The sequence below is a fragment of the Ranitomeya variabilis genome, chromosome 1, assembly GCF_051348905.1.
Source record: "Ranitomeya variabilis isolate aRanVar5 chromosome 1, aRanVar5.hap1, whole genome shotgun sequence".
NCBI classification, from domain to species: domain Eukaryota; kingdom Metazoa; phylum Chordata; class Amphibia; order Anura; family Dendrobatidae; genus Ranitomeya; species Ranitomeya variabilis.
In genome coordinates this window covers 364,822,783-364,841,245 of record NC_135232.1, presented here as the reverse complement: position 1 = coordinate 364,841,245, position 18,463 = coordinate 364,822,783, and the positions used below count along the sequence as shown (strand labels likewise).

Below are 18,463 nucleotides of genomic sequence, written 5' to 3'. Positions count from 1 at the left end.
AAAGAGGTTAGATTATACTCACCCAGGGGCGGTCCGGGTCCGGTCCTCTTCTTGTCTTCATGCTGCGGCTCCTGTTGAGGGCAGAGCAAAGTACTGCAGTGCGCAGGGGCCAGGCCTCTCTGACCTTTCCCAGCGCCTGCGCACTGCAGTACTTTGCTCTGCCCTCAACAGGGCAGACAAAGTACGCGTGCGCTGGAGCCACAGCTTGAAGACCAGAAGAGGACGTCATCCTATGAAGATGGGAGATCTTATCTACAGAATGCTGTAGATAAGCCCCTGATGCCGGTGGGCTTAGCTCACCCTCGATTTTGGGGGTGACAGGTTCCCTTTAAGGACAAAATAGGCTGGGTCATGAAGGGGTTAAGGTATTAAATTTCCGTAAGAGTGCATCCAAATTACGTTCAGGCACCCATTCGGTGGCCTCGTTTGGGGCTTCTGTCCGAACCCCCAACAAAGCTTGATTCGGACATGTGCAACGATGGGGCCATTGACCATAATGGTGCATCATTATCGGTTTATATGCCTTCTGGAGGTAGATACACAGACGCAGTCTACTACGCTTGAGTAGGCATACACATTCTCAAAAATGATGCACAGCAGAGCATACATTCAGCGGGGGTCGGACTGAAGGCTTTTTTCACCTGCTGTATATGCCCCACAACCTACTGTATTTTGCTCTTGCTGGGGAAAGCAAAAGACAAATTAAATGAATTAATTTTAAGTGTAACACGTATCGACAGCATGTTTTCAAAAAGGAGCTGACCAGCTTGATTTATTGTTTTGCTCAAACATTCAGTAGAACTTCGTGCAACATGGTGCATTTTAGTAATGTCCCTGCTCCTTCTAGGTTGATGTCCATGGTTGAGGCGTTCCTTGTGTGAGTATGCATATATACAGATTGATCAGGCCCGCCTCTTGGACTCCTAAACCAAGAATGAGGAGGGACTTCATTGTATACTATACAATTTGCACTGAATATTTCTTCACCTATATAGAAATTTGTTCAGCTCCTCCTGATCTATAAGTTGCTGCCCACAGATCCTACTCCCATACCCTTTAAATTAGTTGTTCCCTTTCAGCTAATGCTCAGCCTTAATGGCACTGTATTCATTGTCTTGGGGTTCACAGATGAGTCTCCACTACTGCTCCAGGTGTCTGGCATTGATTGCGACTACTATGTTACATAGACAACCTGCCAGCCAATCAGTGAGCTCTGCGCCTCTGTCAGTGTAGACAGAACGCTGCCTTCATAGCCGCTGATTGCTATTGGCTGGCTCTAACGTCAGTATTGCATCCAATACCAGATCCCAAAATCAGTGGCAGTAGATGTAACAAATCCCAATCATTTACATCGTAAAACATCCGCAACTTATTATTGATGTACAGATTTTCAAATCCCCAGAATGGCATATGTTGCAGAAATTCAGCAAATTTTCACTGCACTTTTCATCTATAGCAATCTGCCACAAAATCTGCATGTAACACGTGGAGTTTGGTTTCTATTTTCTAGGCTGATTCAAAAGCATGTTAATTCCACTATGGTACCTGTGATGACGGAGCAACAATGCATATTATCCATTCGCAAGAACAGAGGGATGTTTAAAGGGAACCTGTCACCCCCCAGGCGTTTGTAACTAAAAGAGCCATCTTGTGCAGCACTAATGCTGCATTCTGACAAGGTGGCTTTTTTAGTTCTGGTCCCTGGCACTGCTGAAATAATTGTTTTTGAAATTTGTCCCTCCTACCTTGAAATCGCCAGGGGGGCAGGTCTTTCCCCCCTAATCCAGATGCCTCCCAGCCGTCACTCAGGGCCTCTGCGTGCCGGGTGCCACCTCCTCTTCCTTCATTAGCGTCCCCGGCGCCTGCACTGTAAGTTCGAAGGGCAGCGCAACTGCGCATGCCCCCCCAAAAAAATAGCGCAGGCGCCAGGAACGCTAGTGAAGGAAGAGGAGGCGGCGCCCGGCGCGCAGAGGCTCTGAGTGACGGCTGTGAGGCGTCTGGATTAGGAGGCAAAGACCTGCCTCCCTGGTGATTTCACGGTATGAGGGGCAAATTTCAAAAGCGATTATTGCAGCAGTGCCAGGGACCAGAACTAAAAGAGCCACCTTGTCAAAATGCATCATTAGTGCTGCACAAGGTGGCTCTTTTAGTTACAAAAGCCTGGGGGGGTGACAGGTTCCCTTTAATTCTATAGTTTGCTGCTTGTTGCCAGAATTCCTAGGCACCTCTGCAGATCTCTCCTCGGATGCTGAACAGGCACCGTTTTGGGTGCATTTTTGCTTATCCATACCACCAACCTGAACTGTCAATCTTCAGGAGCGCAAGCAGGAGGCAGAGGAGCGGTGTGCTGCTAAGCTCCTAGAATAAGACGACCCATTTAAATACCAGTATAAGGCCGGCGTCACACTTGGCGTAAGACAATGCGCCACATATTATACGTCCGTACTACGGCCGTAATACGGAGAAATGTTCCCAAAATATTGATCCGTAGTCAGGGTGTGTCAGCGTATTTTGCGCATGGCATCCTCCGTATGTAATCCGTATGGCATCCGTACTGCGAGATTTTCGCGCAGGCTTGCAAAACCGACATCTAATGGATTTATGTGCTCAAATGTTCATTAAAAGATATATACAGTATATATATATATATATATATATATATATATATATATATATATATATGTCATTGAGACACATATATATATATTCTGTATTTAGATTTCATTCAGCGCGATATCTGTGAACAGCCGGTAATTCAATTGCCGGCTTTTCATTTCTCCTGCACAAACCCGACAGGATATGAGACATGGTTTACATACAGTAAACCATCTCATATCCCCCTTTTTTTTGCATATTCCACACTACTAATGTTAGTAGTGTGTATGTGCAAAATTTCAGCGCTGTAGCTGCTAAAATAAAGGGTTAAATGGCGGAAAAAATTGGCGTGGGCTCCCGCGCAATTTTCTCCGCCAGAATGGTAAAGCCAGTGACTGAGGGCAGATATTAATAGCCAGGAGAGGGTCCATGGTTATTGGCCCCCCCGTGGCTACAAACATCTGCCCCCAGCCACCCCAGAAAAGGCACATCTGGAAGATGCGCCTATTCTGGCACTTGGCCACTCTCTTCCCACTCCCTGTAGCGGTGGGATATGGGGTAATGAAGGGTTAATGCCACCTTGCTATTGTAAGGTGACATTAAGCCAGATTAATAATGGAGAGGCGTCAATTATGTCACCTATCCATTATTAATCCAATTGTTTGAAAGGGTTAAAAAACACACACACACACACATGATTTAAAAGTATTTTAATGAAATAAACACCGCGGTTGTTTTAATAATTTATTGCTCGCTCAATCCATTTGCAGACCCTCGCTTGGCAAAACAATAAACGCACAAGATACATACCTTCTGATGTCCGATCACGTCCCACGAGGTAATCCATCTGAAGGGGTTAACTAATATTACCGGCACGAGCTGCGATAAACCACTCGCTCGTGCCTGTAATCCCCGGGTGCTGAAAGGAAAGCAGAGTGATTTATACTTACATTGAGTCGCGGTGATGCGCCCCTGCTGGATGTTCTCATGAACTGCAGCCTGGGAACTTTTTCCCACGCTCCAGGTCATATGAGGACATCCACCAGGGGGCGCATCACCGCGACTGAAGGAAATGTAGGTCAATGACCTACATTTCATTCATTCGCCGGGGAATTACAAGCACGAGCACACCGCTGCATTAGCAGGGCTCCTGCTTGTAAATTATTTTAACCCCTTCAGATGGATTACATCGTGGGACGTGACGGTTCAGCTGAGGGTATGTATCTTGTGCGTTTATTATTTTGCCAAGCGAGGGCCTGCAAATGGATTGAGAGAGCAATAAAATATTAAAACAACCGCTGTGTTTATTTCATTAAAATACTTTTAAATCATGTGTGTGTGTGTGTGTGTTTTTTAACCCTTTAATACAATTGGATTAATAATGGATAGGTGACATAATTGATGCCTCTCCATTATTAATCTGGCTTAATGTCACCTTACAATAGCAAGGTGGCATTAACCCTTCATTACCCCATATCCCACCGCTACAGGGAGTGGGAAGAGAGTGGCCAAGTGCCAGAATAGGCGCATCTTCCAGATGTGCCTTTTCTGGGGTGGCTGGGGGCAGATGTTTTTAGCCACGGGGGGGGGGCAATAACCATGGACCCTCTCCTGGCTATTAATATCTGCCCTCAGTCACTGGCTTTACCATTCTGGCGGAGAAAATTGCGCGGGAGCCCACGCCAATTTTTTCCGCCATTTAACCCTTTATTTTAGCAGCTACAGCGCTGAAATTTTGCACATACACACTACTAACATTAGTAGTGTGGAATATGCAAAAAAAAAGGGGATATGAGATGGTTTACTGTATGTAAACCATGTCTCATATCCTGTCGGGTTTGTGCAGGAGAAATGAAAAGCCGGCAATTGAATTACCGACTTTTCACTAACACCGCTGCGTATTTCTCGCAAGTCACACTGCTGGTCCGTGTGGAATCTGTATTTTTCTCGCCCCCATAGACTTTCATTGGCGAATTTTTTGCGCAATACGCTGACAAACGCAGCATGCAGCGATTTTCTACGGCCGTAGAAAGCCGTATATTACGGATCCGTAATATACGGCTGATAGGAGCAGCCCCATTGAGAATAATTGTGCCGTTTATTTTGCGAGTTTTACGGACGTAATTTCTGCGCTCTTACGTCCGTAAAACTCGCCAGTGTGACGCCGGCCTAAGGCTTCATGTATTTGAAAAAAGAGCCTGATTCATCAAAAGTTTCAGCTAGTATTTTTGCATAAAAGACAACTTTTGAAAAGTCGCCAAATTTTGGCGCAATTCGAGTCTTTGCAAGACATTTTGCAACATTTGTCATTCATGTCATTTTTTTCCCAGCTTCGACAAAGTGGGCAGAGTTGGGATGGGGGTGCGGCCAACGCCGCTTGTCAAATTAATTCATTCCAACAGGGACTGGAGTAGGACTTGTGGAGAGGTGCCCACAAAGGTGTTTGCCACTTGCCCAACTCTTCTCATTCACTAAGCAGTATATGCGACTCCATGGATCGGGAGCGTCACCTCATCATGACTGGCATAAGCATCAGTTTTGGTGAATCAGGGCTACGTAGCGTGATCCTTTATGGAGGTTGATGGGGGGGGGGGGCACTCCTCAACACATGCTAGACTAATGAGGTGTTCTATCATAGAAGCAATGCTCTAGAGAAAAGCACAGTCCTCACGGCGGTATCATATGGCAACACACAGTGCTAAAGGGTCCTTTGCATATATATGCCAACGGGTTCTGTGTGAGCCAATATGGCTTATGTACCAAAAGGGTTGTCTGGCAAGAATTAATTTTTTTATTTTTTTTTTTACAAAAGATTCATGTTTTTAAAAAATGAAATAAGCCATGCTTTAATGCCTGGATAATAAGAAAATATTTTCTATATTTTTAGTGATCAAATACCGACCCATAAGGTTACCACCTGGCAGCTCCGAGTGAGGAAAGGCTGCCCTCCTCCCTCTGCCAGGCAGTTTGCCTTGGTTGCCATTGCAACAAGGATGCAGAATATTAATTGGTGGAGTAAAGTACTGCCGCAGTAGTCTTGGCTCTGGAAATGTGAAGAAACACCCTCATCTTAAGTACAGAGCAGTGAATCTTAGCAAATGTCACCCAAAAGGGTTTACAATGTGATAGAAACATCATCAAAATTTCGTCATTTAGTAATTTAGAATAAATTGTTGCTTGAAACATTCTCTCTTTATTGTGCCTCCCACACAAAGGTATTGTATAAGCACCGATTCATAAAAGCCGTAGACGGGCACAATACACCTATTTGCATATTTACAAAATGCCTCCGACAACAGATGTTAGAAAAGCAATGCCTGTGTATGCAAAAGATGCTCCTGTTTATTTAAAAAGCATGGAAAATGTATATTTGTATAATTGAGGTAAACTATCTGGACCATATTCCTTTTCAGTATTTATAGGGAACGTTCAGAGAGGACCTGTGCCATCTCGCTTTTAGGGACTTTGTATTTTCTAAGTAATCAATTATTCTGTAACATCCTGTTTTTACAGTTTTGCATTTTGGTCTCCCTCTGTTAGGCAATGTTCACAGTGTTCTAGCATATGTTCTTTGTCGGGTCTTGCATCCAAATCCCCTCATAATGGGATTCGGGCGTATGGGCTGACGGGGCTATTGACAGTAATGCTGCAAACTGAGTCACAGTGTGTTTTGTGTCATGCATCTGGGTTCGAACCCTTGAGCCTGTGCTTTGTGGTCGGCTTCTCTGCCGAGCCACACCAGATATACTTTTTCTCTAGGTGTTTAGTTTCCGTTATCCTTGCTTCAGTCTTTTTTAGGGTAACCGGTGTGTTCATTTACTCATTTGTCTGCCCTATCACCTTTCGGGTGTGGCTTTATATACTTTCCCTCTGCAGATATTTCCTGCTGGTCAGGATGTCTAGCCATACTGTGTACTTTAATCTAGTCAGTGAAAGACCAGCTAGGGCCTATCTCTCTGCTGTGTATTTTCTTTACCCTGCACCTATCTTCTGTTTCTTTTTAGGAAGTTGGCAGCATATACTCTTTACAGTACACTCTTAATCCTTTATTTTGTATTTTGTCTTTGTTTTAGTCACCCTTGGATCTCTTTCTATTCCAGCACACTTTCCCTTCAGTAGGTAATTTGCACTCTGCTCTGCCTTCTAGTTCTTTAGGAGGAATGTGAAGTGCTCGACAGCCTTTCAGGTAGCATTGGTCTGAGTTGCTATATAATCTGTGGTTAGGACTATCACTGCTCACGCAGGAACCACTAGGGACTGCAAGTTCAGGATCTCTAGTCTTTACAGGAATCGGCAGGGTCAGTTGCAGTTTTTAGTTTACCTATTTCGTTGCAAAAGTTGCTACACTATCACAACAAACACTTTCTTGGAAATAATTTTGTATACTGTATACTCCTATTGAAAGCAGTCAACAAGGTCTTGTCGACTACGCCTTGCTGCCCACCTTCAAAAGGCATATAACCTGGATAATGATGTATAACTGAGCACACTGTGACTCCATCTGCATCATTATCCCCTTTCTGACCGGCGGTGAGCCCGCATCAAAGCCGGAACATGTCAGCTGTTTTGTACAGCTGACATGTGCCCGCAATAGCAGCATTTAACCGGCGCTTCTGGCCATCGGGCCGGAAATGAGCGCATCGCCGACCCCCGTCACATGATTGGGGGTCAGCGATGTGTCTGCATAGTAACCATAGAGGTCCTTGAGACCGCTATGGTTGCTGATGCCGGATTGCTATGAGCGCCACCCTGTGGTCGGCGCTCATAGCAATGCAGGAATTCAGCTACATAGGAGCGATCTGATAATCGCTCCCATGTAGCTGAGCCGATCGAGTTGTGCCAGCTTCTAGCCTCCCATGGAGGCTATTGAAACATGGCAAAAGCAAAAAAAAAAGTTAAAAAAAAATGTGAAAAAATAAAAAAATATAAACGTTTAAATCACCCCCCTTTCGCCCCATTCAAAATAAAACAATAAAAAAAATCAAACCTACACATATTTAGTATCACCGCGTTCAGAATCGCCCGATCTATCAATAAAAAAAAGGATTAACCTGATCACTAAATGGCGTAGTGAGAAAAAAATTTGAAACACCAGAATTACGTTTTTTGGTTGCCGCGACATTGCATTAAAATGCAATAACGGGCGATCAAAAGAACGTATCTGCACAATAATGGTATCAATAAAAACGTCAGCTTGGAACGCAAAAAAATAAGCCCTCAAGCGGCCCCAGATCATGAAAAATGGAGACCCTACGGGTATCGGAAAACGGAGCAAATTAATATTATTTTTTTTTTAAGCAAAGTTTGGAATTTTTTTTCACCACTTAGATAAAAGAGAACCTATACATGTTTGCTGTCTATGAACTTGTAATGACCTAGAGAATCATGACAGGTCAGTTTTAGCATTTACTGAACCTAGTAAAAAAAGCCAAACAAAAAAAAAGTGTGGGATTGCACTTTATTTGCAATTTCACCGCACTTGGAATTTTTTACCCGTTTTCTTGTGCACAACATGGTAAAACCAATGATGTCGTTCAAAAGTACAACTCGTTTCGCAAAAAATAAGCCCTAGCATGGCCATATTGATCGAAAAATAAAAAAATTATGGCTCTGGGAAGGTGGAGAGCAAAAAACGAACACGGAAAAACGGAAAATCCCAAGGTCATGAAGGGGTTATTGTCAATAGCCCCATTAAAGCTTATGCCCCAATTGTACGCCCTAAGGCTACGTTCACATTTGCGTTGCGTCGGGCGCAGGCTCGGCGACGCACAGCAGTGCATGCGTCATGCGCCCCTATATTTAACATGGGGTGCATGGACATGTGTTGTCTTGCGTTTTGTGACGCATGCGTCATTTTTGGCGCAAGCGTCAGGGCGCACAGGACGCTGCATGATGCATTTTTTTTGCGCTGAAAATCATGCCAAAATTGGACGCATGCTTCACAAAAAGCTGCGTTTTGCATGCGTTGTGCGTTGCGTCGCCGACGCTGCGCCGCACAACGCAAATGTGAACGTAGCCTAACATCCACTGAACGTGGGGGAAAAAATGCCATGTGAACATAGCCTTATTCTTTTTAAAATTTAAAAAGTCACATCCTGTTGTCAATCTTCTTTGTTTGCATTGATTGGTCAGTGTTTAGGGATATGTCCTCAAATGGTGACACCCAGTTAACAATTTAGTCATTTTCTGTTGGGAATAACAGGAACAGCACAACCCGGAGAAACGATGCTCCAGAATTGTACTAATTTTCGTCAAATTTCCTTCCAATAAAATCAAGATCCGTCTAAAGTGTTCTGTATATGTAGCCTAATGGTGTCAGTATTTGGTCAGTATTTTACCTCAGTATTTGTAAGCCAAAACCAGGAGTGGGTGATAATACAGAAGTGGTGACGTGTTTCTATTATACTTTTCCTCTGATTGTCCCACTCCTGATTTTTGTCTGAGGTAAAAAATGCACCAAATACTGATGGTGTGAACGTGGCCTAATAGTCTTACCTATGATCAGGCTCTACTACAATTTTAACGTCTGCGATTATCGCACAAGGACTGTCCCTCATCAATTATAACATATTGCATTGTGATATCACGGATTTATAACGTTTAACATGACATTTCGTATGTACCATACATATGTTATTTATTTTTGCAGACATGACATTTCAGCAGTGTTGGATTTTTGTCATTTTAATCACTTTACAGGTCGCTCTCTCCCCACATTTATGACACATACAGAATACATATCGCATGTCAGTTGACATAGTAATATAAGACATTAGAGACCTGGCCTAAAAGTTTGCGTCCTCTATTCTGTTCTGGCCATGAATTTAGTCTGCAAACAACATCTGAAAGAGCACTCTTTTATAAAGTAATAGAAAATATTTTGTCTGGTCATCTTTTCTATCCGTAATGTGCCCAAGATTGTCACTTAAGCCTGCTCCAGCGATGCCTGGTCTCGGCGGCTGCAGCTCGTCCTGAATGAGCGGTCACATGGTACCGCTCATTAAGGTCATGAATATGCGCATATTAATTACCTTAATGAGCGGTATCACATGACCGCTCACGCAGGAAGAAGGTGCTGCGCCGGGAGTCGGGACAGAGGCAGAGGGATGTCGGCGCGGCCGCGCGGTGTGGGACAGGTGAGTATGAGGGACGGGGGGGATGAAGGAGGGCATAAGCCGACGCGCCATGCAAGATGGGAGCAGGAGGGGGAGCGGAGAGATAAGCCATGCATACGGGGGGGGGGAATATAAGCCATGCATACGGGGGGGGGGAATATGAGCCATGCATACAGGGGGGGGATATGAGCCATGCATACAGGGGGGGATATGAGCCACGCATACAGGAGGGGGAATATGAGCCATGCATGCAGGGGGGAAGGAATATGAGCCATGCATACAGGAGGGGGAATTTGAGCCATGCATACGGGGGGGGGAATATAAGCCATGCATACGGGGGGGGGGGGAATATGAGCCATGCATACAGGGGGGGATATGAGCCGCGCATACAGGAGGGGGAATATGAGCCATGCATGCAGGGGGGAAGGAATATGAGCCATGCATACAGGAGGGGGAATTTGAGCCATGCATACGGGGGGGGGGGGAATATGAGCCATGCATACAGGAGGGCGAATATGAGCCATGCATACAGGGGGGGAATATGAGCCATGCATACGGGGGGGGAATATGAGCCATGCATACAGGGGGGGAATATGAGCCATGCATACAGGGGGGGATATGAGCCATGCATATGGGATGGGAGGAGGATGAGCCATGCATACAGGAGGGGGGGTCATTATACAGTATTGAGCATCATGTGGGAGGGGAATATGAGCCATGCATACAGGGGGGGGAATATGAGCCATGCATACGGGGGGGGGGGAATATGAGCCATGCATACAGGGGGGGATATGAGCCACGCATACAGGAGGGGGAATATGAGCCACGCATACAGGAGGGGGAATATGAGCCATGCATGCAGGGGGGAAGGAATATGAGCCATGCATACAGGAGGGGGAATTTGAGCCATGCATACGGGGGGGGGGGAATATGAGCCATGCATACAGGAGGGCGAATATGAGCCATGCATACAGGGGGGGAATATGAGCCATGCATACAGGGGGGGGAGAATATGAGCCATGCATACAGGGGGGATATGAGCCATGCATATGGGATGGGAGGAGGATGAGCCATGCATACAGGAGGGGGGGTCATTATACAGTATTGAGCATCATGTGGGGGGGGAATATGAGCCATGCATACAGGGGGGGAATATGAGCCATGCATACAGGGGGGGATATGAGCCATGCATATGGGATGGGAGGAGGATGAGCCATGCATACAGGAGGGGGGGGTCATTATACAGTATTGAGCATCATGTGGGATCATTATACAGTATGGAGAACTGTGTGTGGCCATTATACAGTATTGAGCATCATATGTGGCCGTTATACAGTATGGAGCATCATGTGTCGCCAATGGACATTATACAGTATGGAGCATCATGTGTGGCCGTTATACAGTAGAGCATCATTTGTGGCCATTATACAATATTGAGCATCATGTGGGATCAGTATACAGTATGGAGCACTGTGTGTGGCCGTTATACAGTATGGAGCACTATGTGTGGCCTTTATACAGTATGGAGCACTATGTGTGGCCATTATACAGTATGGAGCACTGTGTGGCCATTATACATTATGGAGCATCATGTGTGGCCATTATACACTATGGAGCATCATGTGTGGCCATTATACACTATGGAGCATCATGTGTGGTGGCCGTTATACAGTATTGAGTATCATGTGTGGCCATTATACAGTATGGAGCACATTTTTTTGTCTATAATTATTGTATATAAAACAGTGTGATCAGCAGTGCTAAATGGCTGTGGATATGGGTGTGACTAGTGAAATGGGTGTGGTCAGAGGCGTGGCCTAAAATTTGTCGCGGCGCACTACGCGCGCCACAAACTTTATACCTCCTTCCCTTCTTCAAAAGTTGGGAGGTATGGTACCACATTTGCCAGATCACGGCAAGTGCCGCAAATCCCATAGGGAATGAATGAGGCCGAACGCAGTGTTGCTGTAAGTGATCCGTTACGCGGCAGATGCAGAAAAACTGCTGGATCTGCTGCAAAAGGCGACTTTCACATCAGCGATTCTTGCCAAAGTCACTGCCGATAGTGTCATACTCACCAAAGGGGGAGGCAGCACTAAAAGTGCCTAGGGCAGCAGAAACTCTAAATACGGCCCTGGGGGGCTACATTATATTCTGTGGGGGGACTGCATTATACTCGGGGTACTACATTATATTATGGGGGGCTACATCATACTATATGAGGGGTTACAGTATACTCTATGGGGGGCTGCATTATATTCTGTGGTGGGGCTGCATTATTCTCTTGGGACTACATTATATTATGGGGGCTACATCATACTATATGAGAGGGCTACAGTATACTCTATGGGGGGGCTGCATTATATGCTGTGGTGGAACTGCATTCTCTCGGGACTACATTATAGTCTGTGGTGGGTTGCATTATACTATATGAGGGGGGCTGCATTATACCCTATGGGGGGTGCTACATTATATTCTATGGTGGGGACTGCGTCATACCTGAGGGGGTTGCATTATATTTTGTGGAGTGCTGCATTATATTCTATGAGAGGGGACCGCATTATATTTTATGAGGGGGCTACATTATATTCTGTGAGGGGGCTACCCCAACCCTTGCTACATAATTAAGACGTGAACTACCTTATATTATACCCTGATATTAGCGCTTTTTACCACACAATTGGTGGTGTATCTATTTCTATGTAGCTATATAGTGGGCCCCAAGAATGATTTTCTCTGGTGGGCCCAAGGTGCTCCTGTCCGACGCTGCTTATGTATGTTTAACTTTTCACATTTGGATATCTTTGTGAAGCACAGCCAAAATGGTGGCATAAATTGTAGCTATAATATATGTGGGTTTTTTAATGGTTCTGTCTGGGCATAAAATGTTCCGATCCTATGGGTAGTTTATGCTGACTCTGACTGCTTGATCAGACATGGAGGATTTCTTTTGGATTTCTATGTGAATTTCATGCTGAAAATAAATGAAAATAAACACCTGATTGCCATACGATGCTACTGAATTAGGTTCTCTAACCGCTGTTCACGTATAGCAGTAAAATTTGCAATGCAGAGGGACAAATGTGCTCCATCTGGATTGGCCCATGTAGTGACATTTGAGTGATAGTGTCATTTTAGCACAGATGAAATTTGGTTGTTACAAAATCACTATTGTTTGACATGTTGGAGGGTCATTAGAGGTGAACAAAAATATTCGTAGGACATGTTGATACTCCATGGCTGCCGGACCAGAAGCTTGCAAACCTTCTCCTGTCATCAAGTCCAATGAGCATCATCACACATGCTCTGTACAACTGGTTCCTATAGAACAAATTTCACTTGGAAATGTTCCCAAACATAACTGCTGTACTTTGATCCTTTTTGGGGTCATATCGCTATCACATTTGCCAAGGTAGCAAATATGCTGGCACCTGTATGCAGATGCCACCGTTTGTAAAGACAGCATGGAGATTAAATGCCCAGAGTTTAAGGCTGGTTTCACACGTCAGTGGCTCCGGTACGTGTGGTGACAGTTTTCTCACGTACCGGAGACACTGACTCACGTAGACACATTAAAATCAATGTGTCTCTGCACATGTCAGCGTGTTTTCACGGACCGTGTGTCCGTTTGAAAAACACGGAGACATGTCTGTGTTCGTGGGAGCGCACGGATCACACGGACCCATTAAAGTCAATGGGTCCGTGTAAAACACGTACCACACACGGATGCTGTCTGTGTACAGTCCGTGTGCCGTGCAGGAGACAGCGCTACAGTAAGCGCTGTCCCCCCAGCGTGGTGCTGAAGCCGCCATTCATCCCTTCTCCAGCAGCGATTGCTGGAGAGAAGGAATGAAAAATCAATGTTTTTTTTTATTATTTTTGTCTTTAAAATAAAGATCTTTGACACCTCCCACCCCCTGTGCACCCGCCCCCTGGAAATAAAATACTCACCCAGCTCCCTCGATGCTTCCTCTCAGCGTCGCAGCTTGTCCTGTATGAGCGGTCACGTGGTGCCGCTCATTACAGTGACGAATATGCGGCTCCACCTCCCATAAGGGTGGAGCCGCATATTCATCACTGTAATGAGCGGTACCACGTGACCGCTCATACAGGAAGAAGCTGCGGCGCTGAGAGGAAGCATCGAGGGAGCTGGGAGAGTATTTTATTTCCAGCGGGCGGGCGCACAGGGGGTGGGAGGGGGGAGGTTGCCGGGAACTTGATTTTAACCACACACACACAAAAAAAATGATTTTTCATTCCTTCTCTCCAGCGAACGCTGCTGGAGAGAAGGGATGAATTCCGGCTTCAGCACCAGATGCAGGGGACAGCGCTTATCTCTAGCGCTGTCTCCTGCACGGTCCGTGTGGTCCTCAGTGGGCACATGGGCTGCCGCACGTGTGCCACACTGATGTGCCACAAGAGCACACGGACACGGATAACTCCGGTACCGATTTTTCCGGTACCGGAATTATCTGGACGTGTGAGACTGGCCTAAAGGGAATCTGTCACTGGGTATTTGTCACCTAGTCTGAGAGCAGGATGATATATGGCTGAGACCCTGGTTCCAGCGATGTATAATTTACTAGGTTGGTTGCAGTCGTTTTTGTAAAATCAGTTTTATCAGCAGGAGATTATCACTAGAGGCTAGTAAACCTGCTGCTAGTTAGTCAAGCATATTCATGGGTTCTGTATAACCGCACCACCACTAATTGGCAGCTTTCTGCCTATGCACAGTGTACACGGAAAGCTGCCAATCAGTGGTGCTCAACATTCAGAGAATTGATGTATCTGCAGTAGAGAAAACTGTTTTCATTCAGAAATGGCACCACCCCTGATAATGGGTTGCATGTGGTACTTCAGCTCCGCTACATTTAATTAAATTTGACTGAGTTGCAATTCCAGACACTATCAATGGTCAGTGGTGGCGCTGTTTTTGAAAAGTCTCCATATACATTAAAGTTGGCTGAACCCCCCCTGATTTTGGTGGGAATGGATAACCAATGTGTATGGAAGCCCCCCGACTCTGCCTCCAATCGTGGACTCCATTAGAATGACTGACTGTGGTTTTGAAACCTTGTTCTTCAGATAAAAGTGCTCATAATATATATATATTTTTGTCCTAGGTTTCAAAATGAGTGCCTGTGCTAATAGAGTGAGGACATGGCTGTCATCAACCTGGCATATTAAAGTTCCAGATCCTTGGTTAGAAGCTTGCATTGGCTGGATTCAGGAAGAAAATGGAGGTTCATCTCTGTCTCAGGCTGTCATCAATAAACAAGTTTTTGAACAATGGCTACTTACTGATCTAAGAGACTTGGAACAGCAAGTTCTGCCGGCAGGTGTCTTGGATTCCCTAAAATCTGAACTAAGTGGGTTTTATGCAATACAGATAGATTCTTTGGTTGACGTCAGTCAGCCTGCATACTCTCAACTGCAGAAATTGAGAGGAAGGGAAAATGCAAATGATCAGGTTACAGCTACAACACAAGCGACTCAACATTCCTGGGAGTCAAAACCATCCCGAATGCTCATGCTACAGTTAACGGATGGCGTTCAGAACCTTCAGGGAATGGAGTACCAAACTGTACAAGTGCTTCATGCTGGACTTCCACCAGGAACAAAAATCCTGTTACAGGGTACTATATCTTGCCGTCTAGGTGTACTTCTCCTTAAATCCGAAAATGTGAAAGTTCTTGGAGGTGAAGTGGAAGCTCTGGTGGCAGAATATGCACAAGATAAAGTTCTTTCAAGACTGATTGGTATGGAAGAAGATGCTGTACCCCAACGAACACCAGTGCAAAATCAAGTTACATCAAGGCCACAAGAGGCAATTGTGGAAGCATTAGACTTAACAGATGAAGATCTTCTAGCAGGTCTTGGTGAGAATGAGGAATTCTCAATCAATAATAATACAGTTCCTGACAGTGGCTATTACAGTAGATCTGAAAATTCAAGTCACAGTTCAAGGATCTCCTATGTGGATCGCCAACGGACACAAGTATCCAATATTGGTCGCGCACATGTCACAGCTTCCAATGAACCCATTCCTGCTTCAAATACCATGGACGAGGCTTATGATTTAGATGATGATTTATTTTTAGAGGAAGAAATTCAGAGGGAATTAGAAGAGATGGCAATGGGGCAAGATGAGATCACGATCCGTTCATCTCCAGAAATAGTTGCTTCTACAGCAATTACTTCTAGTACTCCATTGACTAATCAAACATCAATACCTGAAGTAGTCCCTAGTCAACTAGATCTTCCCCCATTTACCTACTTATCAACTGTACTGTCTTACCCAAGTGCTACTGTCCAATGTGTAAAGTTAAAGGCCTTTATTGTGACTTTAAATGGAAATCTTGCCAGCAGTAGTGGCAGCTGGAGTATAAAAGCCAAGATATCTGATGGCACTGGATACTTAGATGTTGAGTTTAGCAATGAAGTTCTCACCAAACTTATAGGCTTTTCAGTGCCTGAAATGAAAAGGCTTAAACGGGATTCTAGCCAGCAGCATAAACTGTTAGGTGGCCTTCAGAAGTGTCAGACGTTCCTGACTGATTTCTGTGGGATAATGACCATCTCCTACAACCCTACAACATCTGAAGCAGGTGTGCTCACTTTACAGGATGTCACTGAAGAAATGAGTGTAAGTTTGAGGAGAAGGCTAAATACATAAGAACATAAAGACGTTGAGAGGACTGCTATTTCCCCTTGTAAATCGTACTAACTGACCGTAATAAGAAATTAGAATGTGCTCATATTGTTAGAAAAAGAGCCATTATAAGATGTCGGACATTACCATATTGAGTCATTTTCATTTTGGTTTGTTACTACCTGGCCATAAATACGCACCTGGAGGTCTTCCATGTTTCCTTTTACACTAAAATAGCCCATGTTATGCAAAGACTTGAAAGATCAATAGGAAGATGGCCTCTTGGAGTGAGGTGAAGTGGGTAAATGGTTTTATAGTTCTATTTCTCAACTGTGTAATATACAAAATATTAGATTTAGTATTTTACAGTTGGTGGTTTTAATAAGTGTATAGTTTTTCCATATGTTTGGGTGGATTTAAACTGAAAGATTATCATGAATGTGCATTCTTAAAAACACTCGTTTCACGATAATCTTTCAGATCGGCAGCCTGTTTACACGGAAAGATTGTGTAACGATCTCTTGTGCAGAAAAGGTTATCGTCCTCAGCAGTGCATCATCCTGTGTAAAAAGGACTTGCGCTGCCGAGAACAATGGCAGCCTATATGCACTGAGTGATCTATCACAGATCGCTCAGTGCCCGCCATTTGCATTGGGCCTGCCTGTGTAAACAGGTTATTAAGCAACTGTCGATCCCTAAAAGTTCACCGATCAGCAGACGTTTATTAAATGGACCCGTATATTTAAATCCATACATGAAGAGTACACAGTAATCTTGCCACTTAAATGCAAGAAGTCAAATGGCTTTGGCAAGATGAGCGTTCTCAATCTTTTTTAAAAGTGCAATGGGCATAAAAGAACAATGCATTAAGTTAATTGGTAATGTCAACAGTTTGAGTTTTTTACTGCACCGACTAAATGTAATTTTTGACCGATTAAAGTATTTTATAGCATTTCAAGTTTTTTTTTTTAGACTCTTCTAAACTTGAAGTCCATTCTTTACCCAGCAATCCAAAGCACCTGTACACATCCTACCTGGTTATCATATACAGCAGATGACTCACAAGATGACCTAGCACTTACTACCCATAACCTTTGCCCTTATTTTATATTGCAATGGTCGCATAGTAAGGTGGTGGTAGCATAGTAATAAACGCACAAATTTACACATATTTATCCTCTGGAAATTCATATAACTGTGCCTGCCAATAGTAGCAACCATAAAAAAAATCACATGGTAGAGTCGACAGTGGAGTTAAAGGGGTATTTCCATCTCCAAGATCCTATCCCAACATGTAGTGTGTGTAATAATAATATTAGCAAATACCCTTAATTAGAAATGTAGTATAGTTCATCTGATTCGCTATGTCTCTTTCCTCATGTGCAGGCATTGAAGGACCTTAGGCATCCATGGCATCCATACGGCCACTAGCAACTAACTAACCGTCACTGTATCAGTGGTAACCGTGGATACCTAAGGTCTGCAATACCCTGCACATGAGGAGAGAGACTTGGTGGATCAGAAAAACTATACATTTCTAATTGGAGGTATTTGCTAATATTATTATTACAATTATTGGGAATGAGCATGTATGAATGAATCATCACATAAGTATCATTTCTTATCCAATTGTTGCTGAGGGTCCAGGATGGATGAGTCGTGGATATTTTTAATTTACATATGAGATTCAGTGAAACTCGTGTTATATATGGTTTGACATTGGACAGGTTTCAGTATGTGGTTTGGCCAGACGCAGTCGGGATCAGATTATTCAAATTGTGCAGTGATCTGCCCGTATAGTGAAACTGTCTTGATTCCCAGAGGATCAAGGTTTTGTAGAAATTGATTAAGTCTAAGAACTGCTGCATTCTGTTTCTTTGTGAAGGACACTAAAATTCTGATGGGAGGGGTGAATGATGCCGCTGTGCAATTGTTTGTGAGTTTCTCCTCTCTGTTCTTATCTCCGCTAAGTGCCTGAAGGGAGGGTGAATGATGCCGCTGCGTGAGTTCTCTGTATTGTTTTTGTTCTTGGTGTAGTATGCGCTGGGAGATTTGTGTTTAAAGCAGCAGTACTGTATTGAAGTAGAAAGAAATATTGTAA

At 44.3% G+C, this 18,463-nt stretch overlaps 1 protein-coding gene across 4 annotated transcripts in view; it reads left to right on the top strand.

Annotated features, from left to right (window-relative positions):
• Nucleotides 1–17,314, top strand: part of RMI1 (RecQ mediated genome instability 1) — a 32,078-nt gene extending 14,764 nt beyond the window's left edge. For all 4 annotated transcript variants that reach the window (XM_077248964.1, XM_077248963.1, XM_077248962.1 and 1 more), the window contains one exon: nucleotides 14,834–17,314. In XM_077248964.1, coding sequence (XP_077105079.1) covers nucleotides 14,842–16,386 — 1,545 coding nt within the window. In that variant the 5' untranslated portion in view covers nucleotides 14,834–14,841 and the 3' untranslated portion in view covers nucleotides 16,387–17,314. The remainder of the gene's footprint in view (nucleotides 1–14,833) is intronic.
• Nucleotides 17,315–18,463: the final 1,149 nt, after the last annotated feature.